The following is a 12,756-nucleotide window of genomic DNA, read 5'->3' on the forward strand; positions in this document are numbered from 1 at the left end:
TCCAAATTTTAAATACATATTAAGACGCATTTTATAGAATTTCGTTAATTTTTACTATCCACCCCCTCACTCTCATATTTGTAAAAGGCGTATTTCAAATACAAGAGACTTGTACTTCGGAATAAACATACATTTTAACATTACAATTACGTTCTGAAAATTTCATTAAGATTGTACGTCTAGAAATGAAATTATTCAACAAATAAATTCTCATAATATTACCAACACTGCAGCGCAACCCAAGCGCATTCGCCTGGGTGTGTGCGAATTATTATGGAAATATCATTTGCTTGAAGGGTTTAGGGGCTCTCATAGTCGAGCAGTCTCGACTAGAGCTTTCTTACTTGTTTAATGTTAAAAAAGAAAAATATAATTTTTTGCCCACGTGAAAACACTTTGTGTCAAATTGGATCAGGACAATGAGCAGAATTGGTCTAGCTATGTTCTTCCGTCCCTAAGAATAAACTCAGCCGTTTTATAGAAGAAGATTTTGAATATACGCAATACGAGCTTATCATATTTTTTCGATAGCTCATCTGATAACTTATCGAAAAATTGATTTTGTTTTGTTAGCTTCATTCGTATTCAATAAAGCACTGGACTCATCAGACCCACTTGTTTCTAGTCTCAGTTTGAAAGAACGAGGTCGCCGAATGAGAAAATAAGAAATGCGTACAGAATATATGGCACTTTAAGAGGCATATAGTTTCAAACCTCCTGAAACATTTGGAAGAATTGCTAGTTCAACCAAAAGCGAAGAAGATGAAGATGATACTGAAGACACCTATGAAAAGAAATATGGAATCAATTATATTGAGTTAGAATAAGAAAAGGACGACTAAATTAATATTCACGGTTAGCCCATAAAAGCTTGTCTGGGGCTAAAAATTTTCGTTGCAATAACAGGATGGATGCTATAAGCGAGGGGTGGGGGCGTGGCTCTATTTTAAAAATAAAAATTCTGAAACGATCAAAATTCGTATTAATATGTATACAAAATTTCAAGCTTCTTACACTTCAGAGACAATTAATGCCAAAAATTAGAGATTTTTACCCATAGTGCAGGGTGCAAACGGATAGATCTTAAAACTACTTACAAGCATCTAAAAAAAAAAAAAAATAATAATAAAAATAAAAAAAAAATAGTAAAATACATCAAAAATTATTGGATAGTTGCTGTCTTACAAAATCCATTTTAAGCAAGTAGGAAAAAAAGTCGAGATACCCTGAACCCTCCAATCTGATATTCTACTCACTCTGCACTTCTTTTAGGCACACATACATACACACGCACGTATTAGAACGCGCTCTGCTAACTGCGCAATAAGCAGCGACAAAAGTGATGGTGAGGAGTGAATTTAGAGGTGGAGGAAGTCTACATTTAAAATTTGGAAGCTTTAGCTCTAAAAGTGTAGAAGATATAATTAAATAACTAGCTTTCGATAAGGTTTTTAATTGGTAATAAAATATCGGGAGTTGTTATCGATTTTTAGTGATAAACTCGATATGCGCGTGACATATACGGACCTAGGAAGAAAAATTTCAAGTCTCTAGCTCTTATATCTTCTGAGATCGACGCGTTCATACATACGGACGGGCGGACAGACAGACAGACGGACAGAGCTAAATCGACTCAGCTTGTTGCACTGATCAAGAATATATATACTTTTTGGGGTCTGCCACGCCTCCTTCTGCCTGTTACATACACTTTAACAAAACTATTATACCCTGATTTCCCATTTTCAATGGGTTGACCATTAACTATTTCCGTTGCTCCAAACGATGTCATTTGAAAACTTGAATTGAGTTTTCGAATCGACTGCAAGAACAGCGAAGAATCTGGATCAGTACCAATAAAGAAGCCGTGCAATGGTTTAAATTTAAGGGTCTGACAGTGTGGGCAGTCCTTGTCCAATGTACCAATGAGGCTCATACTGAAATAATAGGCGAATAAATGAATATGATGTACATGCTTGAAGTACTTGTTGACGTTGGCGGTCAGTTCCTCTACGTCTGTTGACTCCGAACCTGCGCGCTTATTTGCGTTCTAATTGTCCTTGCTGGTTTCGCTCATCTCGTGCCTCTTGCAATTGTGATGTACGTAACTGCGCCATTCTCACGGGCATCTGCATTGATTTGTTTCCTTTCTTCAACTCAAATGAGCCCCCCTGTGTATTCGTGGCCTTGTTGTCTGTTTATCGCACATAAATAAATCAATTTGAAAAACTGTTTGGTGATTAACTGTGACGTAATATCGTATTCTATTGCTCATTATTTGCTTTACCTTTACAAGTATATTTATTAATTACGTTCACGTGTTAATAAAATTTTTTTTTGTACAAATTTTTATATTTTGTTAACAAGCTTACTGCTACAATAATGGCAAATGAATCTAGTTTTACATTAAAAATAATAACAAACATTCTAAGATCTAGACTTAGATTACATATATATGTGTGTTAATATTACTATATTATTACTATTATTATATTAATATATTTTTGTTTATTGTAATATATATTTTTTTTTTTTTGGTAGGTCTGTTGTGTGTGCCTCGGCTTGGCAGTTAGCCGTCTGGCTAATATATTTCTGTGGCTATCAAGACGTTTAAAGTATCTTGCTGAACGTAATTGTAGGACATCTCCCACCTTTGGGACCTCTAGATCCTTTTCAATTTCGCGAGTCCTCATGTGGGCGACTCTAATTTTGTCCAAGTTTGTTTTGGAAGCAATGCCGTATACTTCTAGGGCGCATTTCCAGATAGGGCTTAGGATGATCTTATAAATCGTAGTTTTACTGTATAGTGACAACTTGTTTTTTTGGAGCAAGAAGCCATGCCATTTTTCTGGCTTTTGCCATTACCGACTGCCGTACCATGGTAGTACGGGCCTTATTTAGCTTCCTGCCCAGTAAAACTCCAAGGTACTTGTATGAGCTCTTTTGTGGGATTGTGGAGCCCTGCATGGTGATGCCGCTACAAGACAAAGTTCTTGTGGTAAACGTGACATTTGCGCATTTACTGGTGTTGATGCCTATATTCCATTTTCTAGCCCATCCTTCAAAGCTATTTACATACTGCTGCAAGGATTCCATGGCTATGTTTATGCTAGGACTTCTGGTCAAAACTGCAGTGTCATCTGCGTAGGTTGCTATCAGGACATGTTCCTCATCTAGTCCAGTAACTACATTTGTGGTCGGCATATCAGCTGTGTATAGGTTGTATAGCGTAGGTCCAAGCACGCTACCCTGTGGGACATCTGCGCAAACTGAGCGTTTCGAGGACTTTTCTCCATTCACAAAGACTCTGAAGTATCTATCCGTCAGGAAGCTTGAAACAAGCTGGAATAGCTGCGGTGGTAAGATACGGAGAGCATCGTGCCACACTCTGTCAAAAGCTTGTCGGATGTCCATAAAAACAGCAGCCGCATACATATTTTGTTCCACAGCGTCGAGGGAGAAGTTGACTACACGATGAAGTTGTTCCGGCGTGCCGTGCCCTTGTCTAAATCCGAACTGCCAATTCGATATTTTTTGCTTTAGAGGCTCGAGCTGTAATATACGATCAAGGATCACTCTGTCTGCCATCTTCCCTAGCGCCGAGAGTAGGCTGATTGGATGAATTCCTTCAACTTCCGTGTGGTTTTTTCCAGGTTTGGGTAACATCATGATCAACGCCATCTTCCAGCAGGTTGGGAAGTGTCTCAGTCTAAGCATGCTGTTGAGGATTAGGACAATAAACAGTAGCGCTTTTTTGGGTAGTAGTTTTAAAGTTCTATTATCCAGCAAGTCCTCTCCAGGAGATTTTTTGGTTTTCAGTTTATTAATTTGCTGCACAATCTCTTGGACTTGCAGGCAGTGACATCTGAAAGGGCGTCTCCAAACTTAGCTCAACATCTCTTCTTGTCCTATCGGAAGTAAGATGGTAAATGGCTTAAATCTTTCCTCTAAGCTGTCTGCAAAGTCTTCGGCCTTCTGTTGACTGGAATAACACCAGCCACCCGATGGATTTTTAATTGGCATTTTCGGTATGGCGACCCTTTTAAACCGACTTGTAAGTTTCCAGAGTGTGTAATTGAAAGGTACATCGGGGCCCGCACTTTCTAGTATTCCATCAATTTTCTTCTGCTTGACTTTTGCAAGGACCTTTTGCAGCCGATTGGGTAGCCTAGTGTAGATCTGGTGGACTCGAGTATCCCCAGTTCTTAAGTATCTCTTCGATGTTGGATTTGTGAACATTGGGTTACTGGGGTAGCAGAAGATGCAACTAAGGAAACGTTTCTCATGAAGATTGAGATTGCATCTTCAATATAATCCGAACTATTTATTTCCATGTTGAGGTTGGTTCCGCTAGCCAGTTCAGTTTGAAAAGCTTCTACAACCTCGAGGTAGAATATATTGCCTCTTAGATTTCTTTTGATGTGGAGAATGCACTGTTGCTATGATAGGCAAATGATCCGAAGAGAGGTCATACCTAATTTCAACTGTTAGCTTATTTCTCTCAATCCCATTGGTTATAAAGAAGTCCAGAGCAGAGGGTGTGGCTAGGATTTCGCACGTACTATTGGCAATGGCTTCTTGCAAATGCTTCCTTCGAGAACATGACCTGTTGTTACCCCACTAGGGATGCTTCGCATTAAGATCACCACCAACTATGAATCTGTTGCCCAAGCTTTAAATTAGTTGCTCAAAGTCGTCTTTTGACCAAGATTGGTTGGGAGGCAGGTATTGTAGAGATCTTGATGAAACCATGGGTCAATATGCTCACACTGGCAGCTTGTATGTTCGGTTTTGAGATAGATTCGTTCTCCACATGAGAAATGATCGATCGAATGAATAGATCAGATCTGCTTTTCGCTGTTCGACTGGGGTGAGCAGCATAATATTGGTCATAACCTGGCAGGAATACTAAAAAGCCGGGTCGCATGTGCGTCTCAGTAATGAGCATAATATCTATTGTATTGGCACTTAGGAAAAGTTTTAGCTCTTCAATGCTCTTCGCTAAACCCCTTACATTCCACAATCTAATTTTTATTTGTTTGTCATTTTGAAATCAGCTTTTGAGCCAGGTCACGAAAGGCTCTGTTTGCCTCAATCGAATCCTGCATTAATTTGAACAGTTGATCCATTCTGATGTTTAGATCAAATATAGCTTTTTCCAGCTCTTTTAATTTTCTACCAAACTGTTCATACTACCTTGCACCTGGGTTTAAAAAAATGTGCATGAATAATTGTTTTACATGAGAGCATGACCGAAAACTGTCACTGGTATGACGCCTACTGAGAAAATTCTAAATGACAGTTCAAAGACAGCTCCGAATTTAAAAAACTTTTAGGCATAACGGATTTTTCAAATATTCGTCAATTTTTCAGTATTTTAAAGATATACAATTCGGGGCGGAGACAAATCCAACAAATCAAAAACCATGAAAATTGGTCCAGCAGTTATAAGTGTTGTAACAAACACGACTTTGTTTTATATACATAGATATCATTATGATCACCATTAAAAATAAGTTTGATTTCAAACAACAGAATCTAAAAAATTATAATAAACTAAACTAACAAATTTTTGTTCGAGAAATGTTGAATTCGTTTTAGTATTATATATGTTGGACCAATTTTCAATAGTTAAAGTCTATATTTTTTCACTTCTATAGGGCGACACGGATTTCGGTGACAGCAATGACGGCATGGACTCTGATACAAGCACGTCTTCCAGTAATAGTAAACAGGTTGTTGTGGGAATCTGTGCAATGGCCAAGAAAACACAATCGAAGCCAATGAAGGAAATCTTGACACGACTCGGCGAGTTTGAGTTCATCAAGCTTGTTACCTTTGAGGAAAATGTGATATTGAGAGAGCCTGTGCAAAATTGGCCCATATGCGATTGTCTTGTGTCTTTTCATTCCAAGGGCTTTCCACTGGAGAAGGCTATCGAGTATGCCCAGCTACGCAATCCCTTTGTGCTCAACAATTTGCATATGCAATACGATATACAGGACAGACGACGGGTTTATGCCATACTGGAGAAAGAGGGCATTGAGATACCGCGTTATGCTGTGCTCGATCGAGATTCTCCTGATCCGAAACGTAAGTGATAGATAGATTATCCAACTCAACAGTTCGTTTCAATGTAGATCAATTTTTAGATCATGAACTTATTGAGTCCGAAGATCATGTGGAGGTCAATGGCATTACATTCAATAAACCATTCGTTGAAAAGCCCGTTTCGGCCGAAGATCACAACATTTATATCTACTATCCAACATCTGCTGGCGGCGGAAGTCAGCGTCTATTTCGCAAAATCGGTAGCCGTAGCAGCGTTTACTCGCCGGAATCGCGTGTCCGTAAAACTGGATCGTTCATCTACGAGGATTTCATGCCTACCGATGGTATGCTAACTTGTTCTCTGTGTTTTTAATTTTCTCCTTCTAAACTTTCGAATGTGTCTATCAATGCAGACGCTATTCTAGCATATGTTACCCAATGCTGGACTAGATAAACAAATGCACTTCCTTTTTATTTTGTGTATATAAAAAATCTTGTCAACCTTACGCTGATATATATATATATACTGCGCGTCATTAGGTTAGGTAAGGGGGCCTACACTCATTATACCCTGTCCGTCCGTATGTATGAACGCGTCGATCTCAGACGATATAAGAGCTAGAGACTTCAACTTTTTTTTTAAATGTCCGTATATATCGTGCGCATATCGAGTTTATCACTAAAAAACGATAACTCATTCCGATACTTTTTTATCGATAAAAAACCTTATCGAAGATCACTTAAAAAATTATATCTCCTACATCTTTCAAGCTAGAGTCTCCAAATTTTAAATGTATATTAAGATGCATTTTATACAATTTCGGTTTTTGTTAAAATTTACCCTCCACCCCTAAATCTACCCCCTAACCCTCATCTTTGTAAAAGTCGTATATCAAATACTAGAGACTTGTGATTCGGTATACACATACATTTTAACATTATGATTACGTTCTGAAAGTTTCATTACGATCGTACGTCTAGAAATTAAATTATTCAACAAATAAGTTCTCATAATATTGCCAACACTGCAGCGCAACCCAAGCGCAATCGCCTGTATATGCGAGTGTGTGTGTATGCGTTTGTATGTATGAGTGCGTGTGTGTGTGCTAATTATTATTGAAATATCAGTTGCTTGTAGGGTTCAGGGGATCTCGTAGTCGAGCAGTCTCGACTAGAGTTTTCTTACTTGTTTTCTTTTACATTTTTCTCTTTGTCTATTTCACGCAGCTTCCTAGTTTTTGTTTTGATTTTATTATCATCATATCAGATGTCTCGCATAACCAAAAAATGCTCGAGAGAAAATCCCTTATGTTTTATTTTCTATTCTTCTTTATTTTTACAAAGAATACGTGCACTTATTTTGCGTTATCAGATTAGCGCCTCCAAATGTAATTGTAGTTATCTTGCTTATTTTGGCGGTTACACTCACCAAATTTTTTGTGAAGCTCAAAGTACTAAATTCTTTACATATATTTTTAAAATTTTGTATCTTTGAAAATTCAAAGATTGAGGCATACTTTAAATCTGGACTATGCTACCATAAAATTGCAGAAATGGCAGGAAAAAACAGAAACACAATTGACAATATTCTAAAAAATAAGGAAAAACTATGGAAAAACTATATAGGCGGCAAAAATCAAGTGGTTTCAGTCGCAAATAGATGAGCATTAGTTCAGGAAGCTTCGAAATTCGAATCGAATCGTCCACCAAGATTAGGGATAAAACCGGTGTTAAGACGAGCTTACAAACGGTTCAAAGAGTAATTAAGAAAGCTAAGAACATAAAGAGACTGATATAAAAAAGAAACACCAGTCAATATGCTGAGAAAAGAAATATGCATTACTTTTGTCTGGGTGAACATGACGTTTACCCAATGGCAGCATGTTGTCTTTCCTGATAAGAAAAATTCAATTTGGAAGGAACTGATGGATATGATTATTATTTCCATGACATACGCATAGAATAACATTATTTGAAACAGTTGCCAACCCTTGGCGGCGGGGCAGTGGTGTGGCAGTATAGTACAAAGACAGAATTAATCGAAGATATTGAACATGCTTGGTCAACCATATACTTGAATTATATTGAGCAACTTTTATAATTCCATTCCTAATCGAATTTTCGAAGTAATCTCAAACAAAGGCGGCACTACGCAATACTAATATTACTTAAAAGTAATAACTTAATATACAAGTGTTATTTTTGGTCATCAACTTAAATTCATTGAATTTATCGCATGGGTCGGTAATCTAATGACCAAATTTTTGTTACATTTTTTTTTGTACATTTTACAAAAAAATGTATTAAAAAATATTCGTCATTGTTACTGTAGCCATTTTTTTTTAAAAACAGAAATACATGAAGTATAATATACAATAATTTTCAAAGATGAAGCTAACCTGATGACGCGCTGTTTATATATAATATAGATATTCCAAAAGAGTCCTACCAATTGACTGACTTCACGCTCGTCATACTACGCCACGAATCCACTAATACTCCCAGTATGAATTTGACGGTCGGGTATTACCGACTGTGTAATGCCCATTCAGAGCTGATATAATTTTTCGAAATTACATTGATCTGTTAATGAAAATACACACGTCACATATTTAAAAGCAAATAGTTTGATCATTAACCATTTGTCTTGCGTCTCGCTCGCTCGTTCGCCGATCGCTGCTCGCTACTCTCATTGCCGAAATCTTTAAGAACAAAAGTGGCCGCCAGTCGAACGCACTGAATCCAGCATTACCTTTACAACTTAGTATACTTTTCAGGCACTGATGTGAAGGTCTACACTGTTGGCCCAGACTATGCCCATGCGGAGGCACGCAAAAGCCCAGCGCTCGATGGCAAAGTGGAGCGCGATAGCGAAGGCAAAGAAATCCGCTATCCAGTCATACTCAATCACTCTGAGAAGCTTATTTCGCGCAAAGTGTGTCTGGCCTTCAAACAGACTGTTTGCGGCTTTGATCTGCTGCGCGCCAATGGCAAAAGCTATGTCTGCGATGTCAACGGATTTAGTTTTGTGAAGAACTCTAATAAGTACTACGATGACTGCGCTAAAATATTGGGCAACATGATACTGCGTGAGCTGACACCGACCCTTCACATACCCTGGTCTGTGCCATTTCAATTAGACGACCCTCCCATTGTGCCCACAACTTTTGGCAAAATGATGGAACTGCGCTGCGTGGTGGCTGTCATACGGCATGGCGATCGCACGCCCAAACAGAAAATGAAGGTCGAGGTGCGACATCCGAAGTAAGTTAGACAAAGTAGATAAAATTACGCTTAATTTAACAAAAGCTTACAGTGAATGGTCAAAACGTCTGATTTTTATACCTTGAACCCATTGAAAATAGGAAATAAGGGTATAATGGTATGAACCATTTTCAATGGGTTCAGGGTATAAAAATTGGTCGCAGATGAAATTACATCTTGATGATGGAACTCATGTGCAAGCCGTTAAAAATTTGGTCTGTCAGTACTTAACTGTGCACAATCAAGCAAAAATATCTGTTACCAATTATTGTTTTCAATTTTTATAAAAAATTGAAGAGAAACTGTATGATTTGATTTTTATACCCTGAACCCATTGATAATGGGAAATCAAGGTATAATAGTTTTTCTAAAAGTATGTAACAGGCAGAAGGAGGCGTGGCAGACCCCACAAAGTATAGGGTTCCTAGGTCCGCTTTTATCACGCGCATATCGAGTTTTTAGAGTTTCTTTAAAAATCGATAACTACTTCCGATATTTTATTATCGGTTAAAAACCTTATCGAAAGCTAGCTATTTAATTATATCTCCTACACCGTTAGAGTTAGAGCTTCCAAACTTATATGTTGAACGAATACACTTGACTATGATGGTGTTTAGTTTCGTATTGATCTTTATTATTCTGAGCCTGGGGTTATATACCCAGACTCATGTATAATTTCAACCCTTAAATCTAATGTATCTATTGCTGAGTGTGTAAGGCTCAGCATTGGGCTATTACATATTCTTATCTTATCGCTGAGTGTGTAAGACTCCGCGTTGGTCTATTAGCTATTCTTATCCTATCGCTGAGTTTGTAAGGCTCAGCGCTCGTCTCCTTCGTAATCTGACTCTGGGGTTGCAAGGGTTGGTCTTCATTTGTCTATTTATGCAGTCCGTACATGTGGCCCTTATCTCTTCACAGCGCGCTACCTGCTAGTCGCTGAGTGCGTCGGAGGCATGTATACGATCATCGTATATTCATATGTTCATGCCTGAACAATGTATTTTATATAATTTGGAATTTTTGTTGTTAACCCCCCACCCTTATATCCACCCCTTATCAACACCTTTGTAAAAGGGGTATTTCAAATGCAAGAGATTTGTGCTGCGGCATATGAACGCACTTTTTCGGGTATTTAGTCGTTTTTTCGAAACAACTTTAAGGTACTGTACCCAAAATGTTGAATAACAGTCCACTGTTAAGCCTAACAGCACGTGCCCTCAGCTTAAATTTTTTGGTAGACAAGATACAATTTTTGAAAAGTCTTAAAAGGATATGAATTATTAAAGTGTTTACTATGTGTTGGTTTAAATAACATTTGATTGAGCTTTTTTATTAATTTTTAGTAAAATTAGCAAGTGTTGTCGAATGTCATTACTTGTAAATAAAATTCGACTTTGCGCATCAATATAATTCCAATTGTATGTCGTAAAGCCATTAATTGTGATTATAATGCCTTTGTCTCAATGTGCACTTTTGCGCTCAACCGGCGCAAATCAATTTTTATCAGGCGACAACGTGCTGAACTTTGTGATGTTTGGCTCAATGAATAGGGCAACCATAACCAAGAAACAGTAATAATGAATTTTGTTTAAAGGCGAAACTACATAAGACTAATATTGATTCAACTTATTATATATTTATTATTATTATTATTATTATTTATATATTTATATATTTTGCGAAGTATATACTAAATAGAAAAAATGCAGCAGGAACAAAAACTAGCTGACAACTATGAATGCCTGCATATGACAGCCAATGTTTATCAAATAATTATTCATTTGAGGCAGATTATGGAAAATACTGTTCATCCTGTATGCATTTTTGCCGAATTTTTGAATTGCACAACCAGGTCTATCAGACAGATTTCATCACACATGGAAGCATAACAGCATTCATAATTTCGCTGATGTTTGTAATAGAGCAATAGATACCTCTGATCAGACTATTTCTTCGGCAAATCTCTAGAAACGAGTTTGAAAGCATAAAGGTCGCTATCTAATGAAGTTGTACGTCTTGTATTATGTAAAGTTGAAGACACAATTAAATCTGTTGAAGAACCCGTTTTTTTCGCGTATAATTTTTTGCTGATCTGGAACTCGAAACTAAAGAACATCAATTTAGATTTTTCAAAGCTCGATTGTTTTCAATTGAAATTATTGTTTTAAAGTATTAACTTTAAATTCTTAAAAAACACAATTTTAAAAAGTTTTTAAAACAGGTTTTAATTAATTTTTTTGTGGGCGGTGACACGTTTTTTTGAAACACATTACTGACTGTATACATATTCATAATAATAAAACCGGATCAAAATAACTGGCTTAGTTTTCAAATTGCTAGTTAATACTCGATAATTTGGATTTTTGCTCATAGTGCACTGCAGCAAATGCGTGTGTTTTTCTGTGTGTGAGTGTGTGTGTTTCTTGTGTAAGCTGAAACACTCAAAGAATTATTGTGAAATATCAATTGCTCGAAGGGTTCAGGGGATTTCGTAGGCGAGCAGTCTCGACTAGAGCTTTCTTACATGCGCTTGGGCTGCGCTGCAGTGTGGACAATATTATGAGAATTTTCATGCATAATAATTTCTCTTGTAGACATAAAATCTTAATGACACTTTCAGGACGTAATCATAACGTTAAAATGTATCCAAAGTCAGTAAATTACAAAATCTATGTATTCATCAAATGTATATATACAGTGCATCTGAAGTCTATAGGTCTAAAAGCGTTCAAATTAGGCTGGAAAGATTTTATCAATTCATCGATTATTCTCGATAAAAAAGATATCGAATGAATTATCTAAAAAAAATATATTAACTTTTATTGCGTATGGTATACACGAGTATGTATACAAAATGTCAGCTTTCTAGCTCTTATAACTTGTGAGATCTAGGCGTTCACATGGACGGACAGGGCTATATCGACGTAGCTCGTCGTGCTGATCTATATATATATATATATATATATATATATATATAAGCGATCCTTATCTAAGTTAAACGGCACTTTTTCTTAAGCACATTGGAATATGAGTCAGAAATGATTAAATTAAGACTCTTTTTTGATTAAAAGATGACTCGTGGAAGACACTTTTATGATTAAAAGATGACTCGTAGAAGACTCTTTTATAATTAAAAAAAGAGTCAAAAGCGACTTATCAAGAAGAGTCGCGGCTAGGGTACAATTTTCTCCCGACTGAATAGTCTTTTATGATCAGAAAATGAGCTCAAATATGACTATTTTCAATCGTCGTGCGAGTCTTTTAAGACTCACTTATGCTCTGTTAAACTCAAAAATGCTGGGAGGGTACCGACTGCGGAATACTCATTCACACCCCATAAGCAATTTAGTAGCAAAGTTTAGCTCTAATACTGTAGAAAGTTTTTCTCGATTTGCCACGTCCCTACTGGGCGTAGACACTTCATTTTTGGCCAGCTCATGA

The 12,756-nt window shown here is 37.0% G+C and overlaps 1 protein-coding gene and 1 long non-coding RNA gene across 4 annotated transcripts in view; both read left to right on the top strand.

The window, feature by feature from the left end:
* The window catches only part of LOC149090834 (uncharacterized), a 177,718-nt gene that overhangs the window by 65,519 nt on the left and 99,443 nt on the right, over window positions 1-12,756 (top strand). The window lies entirely within an intron of this gene.
* Window positions 1-12,756, top strand: part of l(1)G0196 (inositol hexakisphosphate and diphosphoinositol-pentakisphosphate kinase) — a 45,066-nt gene that overhangs the window by 1,866 nt on the left and 30,444 nt on the right. For all 3 annotated transcript variants that reach the window (XM_089264583.1, XM_089264580.1, XM_089264581.1), the window contains exons 2-4: window positions 5,658-6,090; window positions 6,150-6,392; window positions 8,814-9,312. In XM_089264583.1, coding sequence (XP_089120709.1) covers window positions 5,658-6,090; window positions 6,150-6,392; window positions 8,814-9,312 — 1,175 coding nt within the window. The remainder of the gene's footprint in view (window positions 1-5,657; window positions 6,091-6,149; window positions 6,393-8,813; window positions 9,313-12,756) is intronic.

This window comes from Drosophila navojoa, chromosome X, assembly GCF_054131105.1.
Source record: "Drosophila navojoa isolate 15081-1374.11 chromosome X, UAZ_NAV_1.0, whole genome shotgun sequence".
NCBI classification, from domain to species: domain Eukaryota; kingdom Metazoa; phylum Arthropoda; class Insecta; order Diptera; family Drosophilidae; genus Drosophila; species Drosophila navojoa.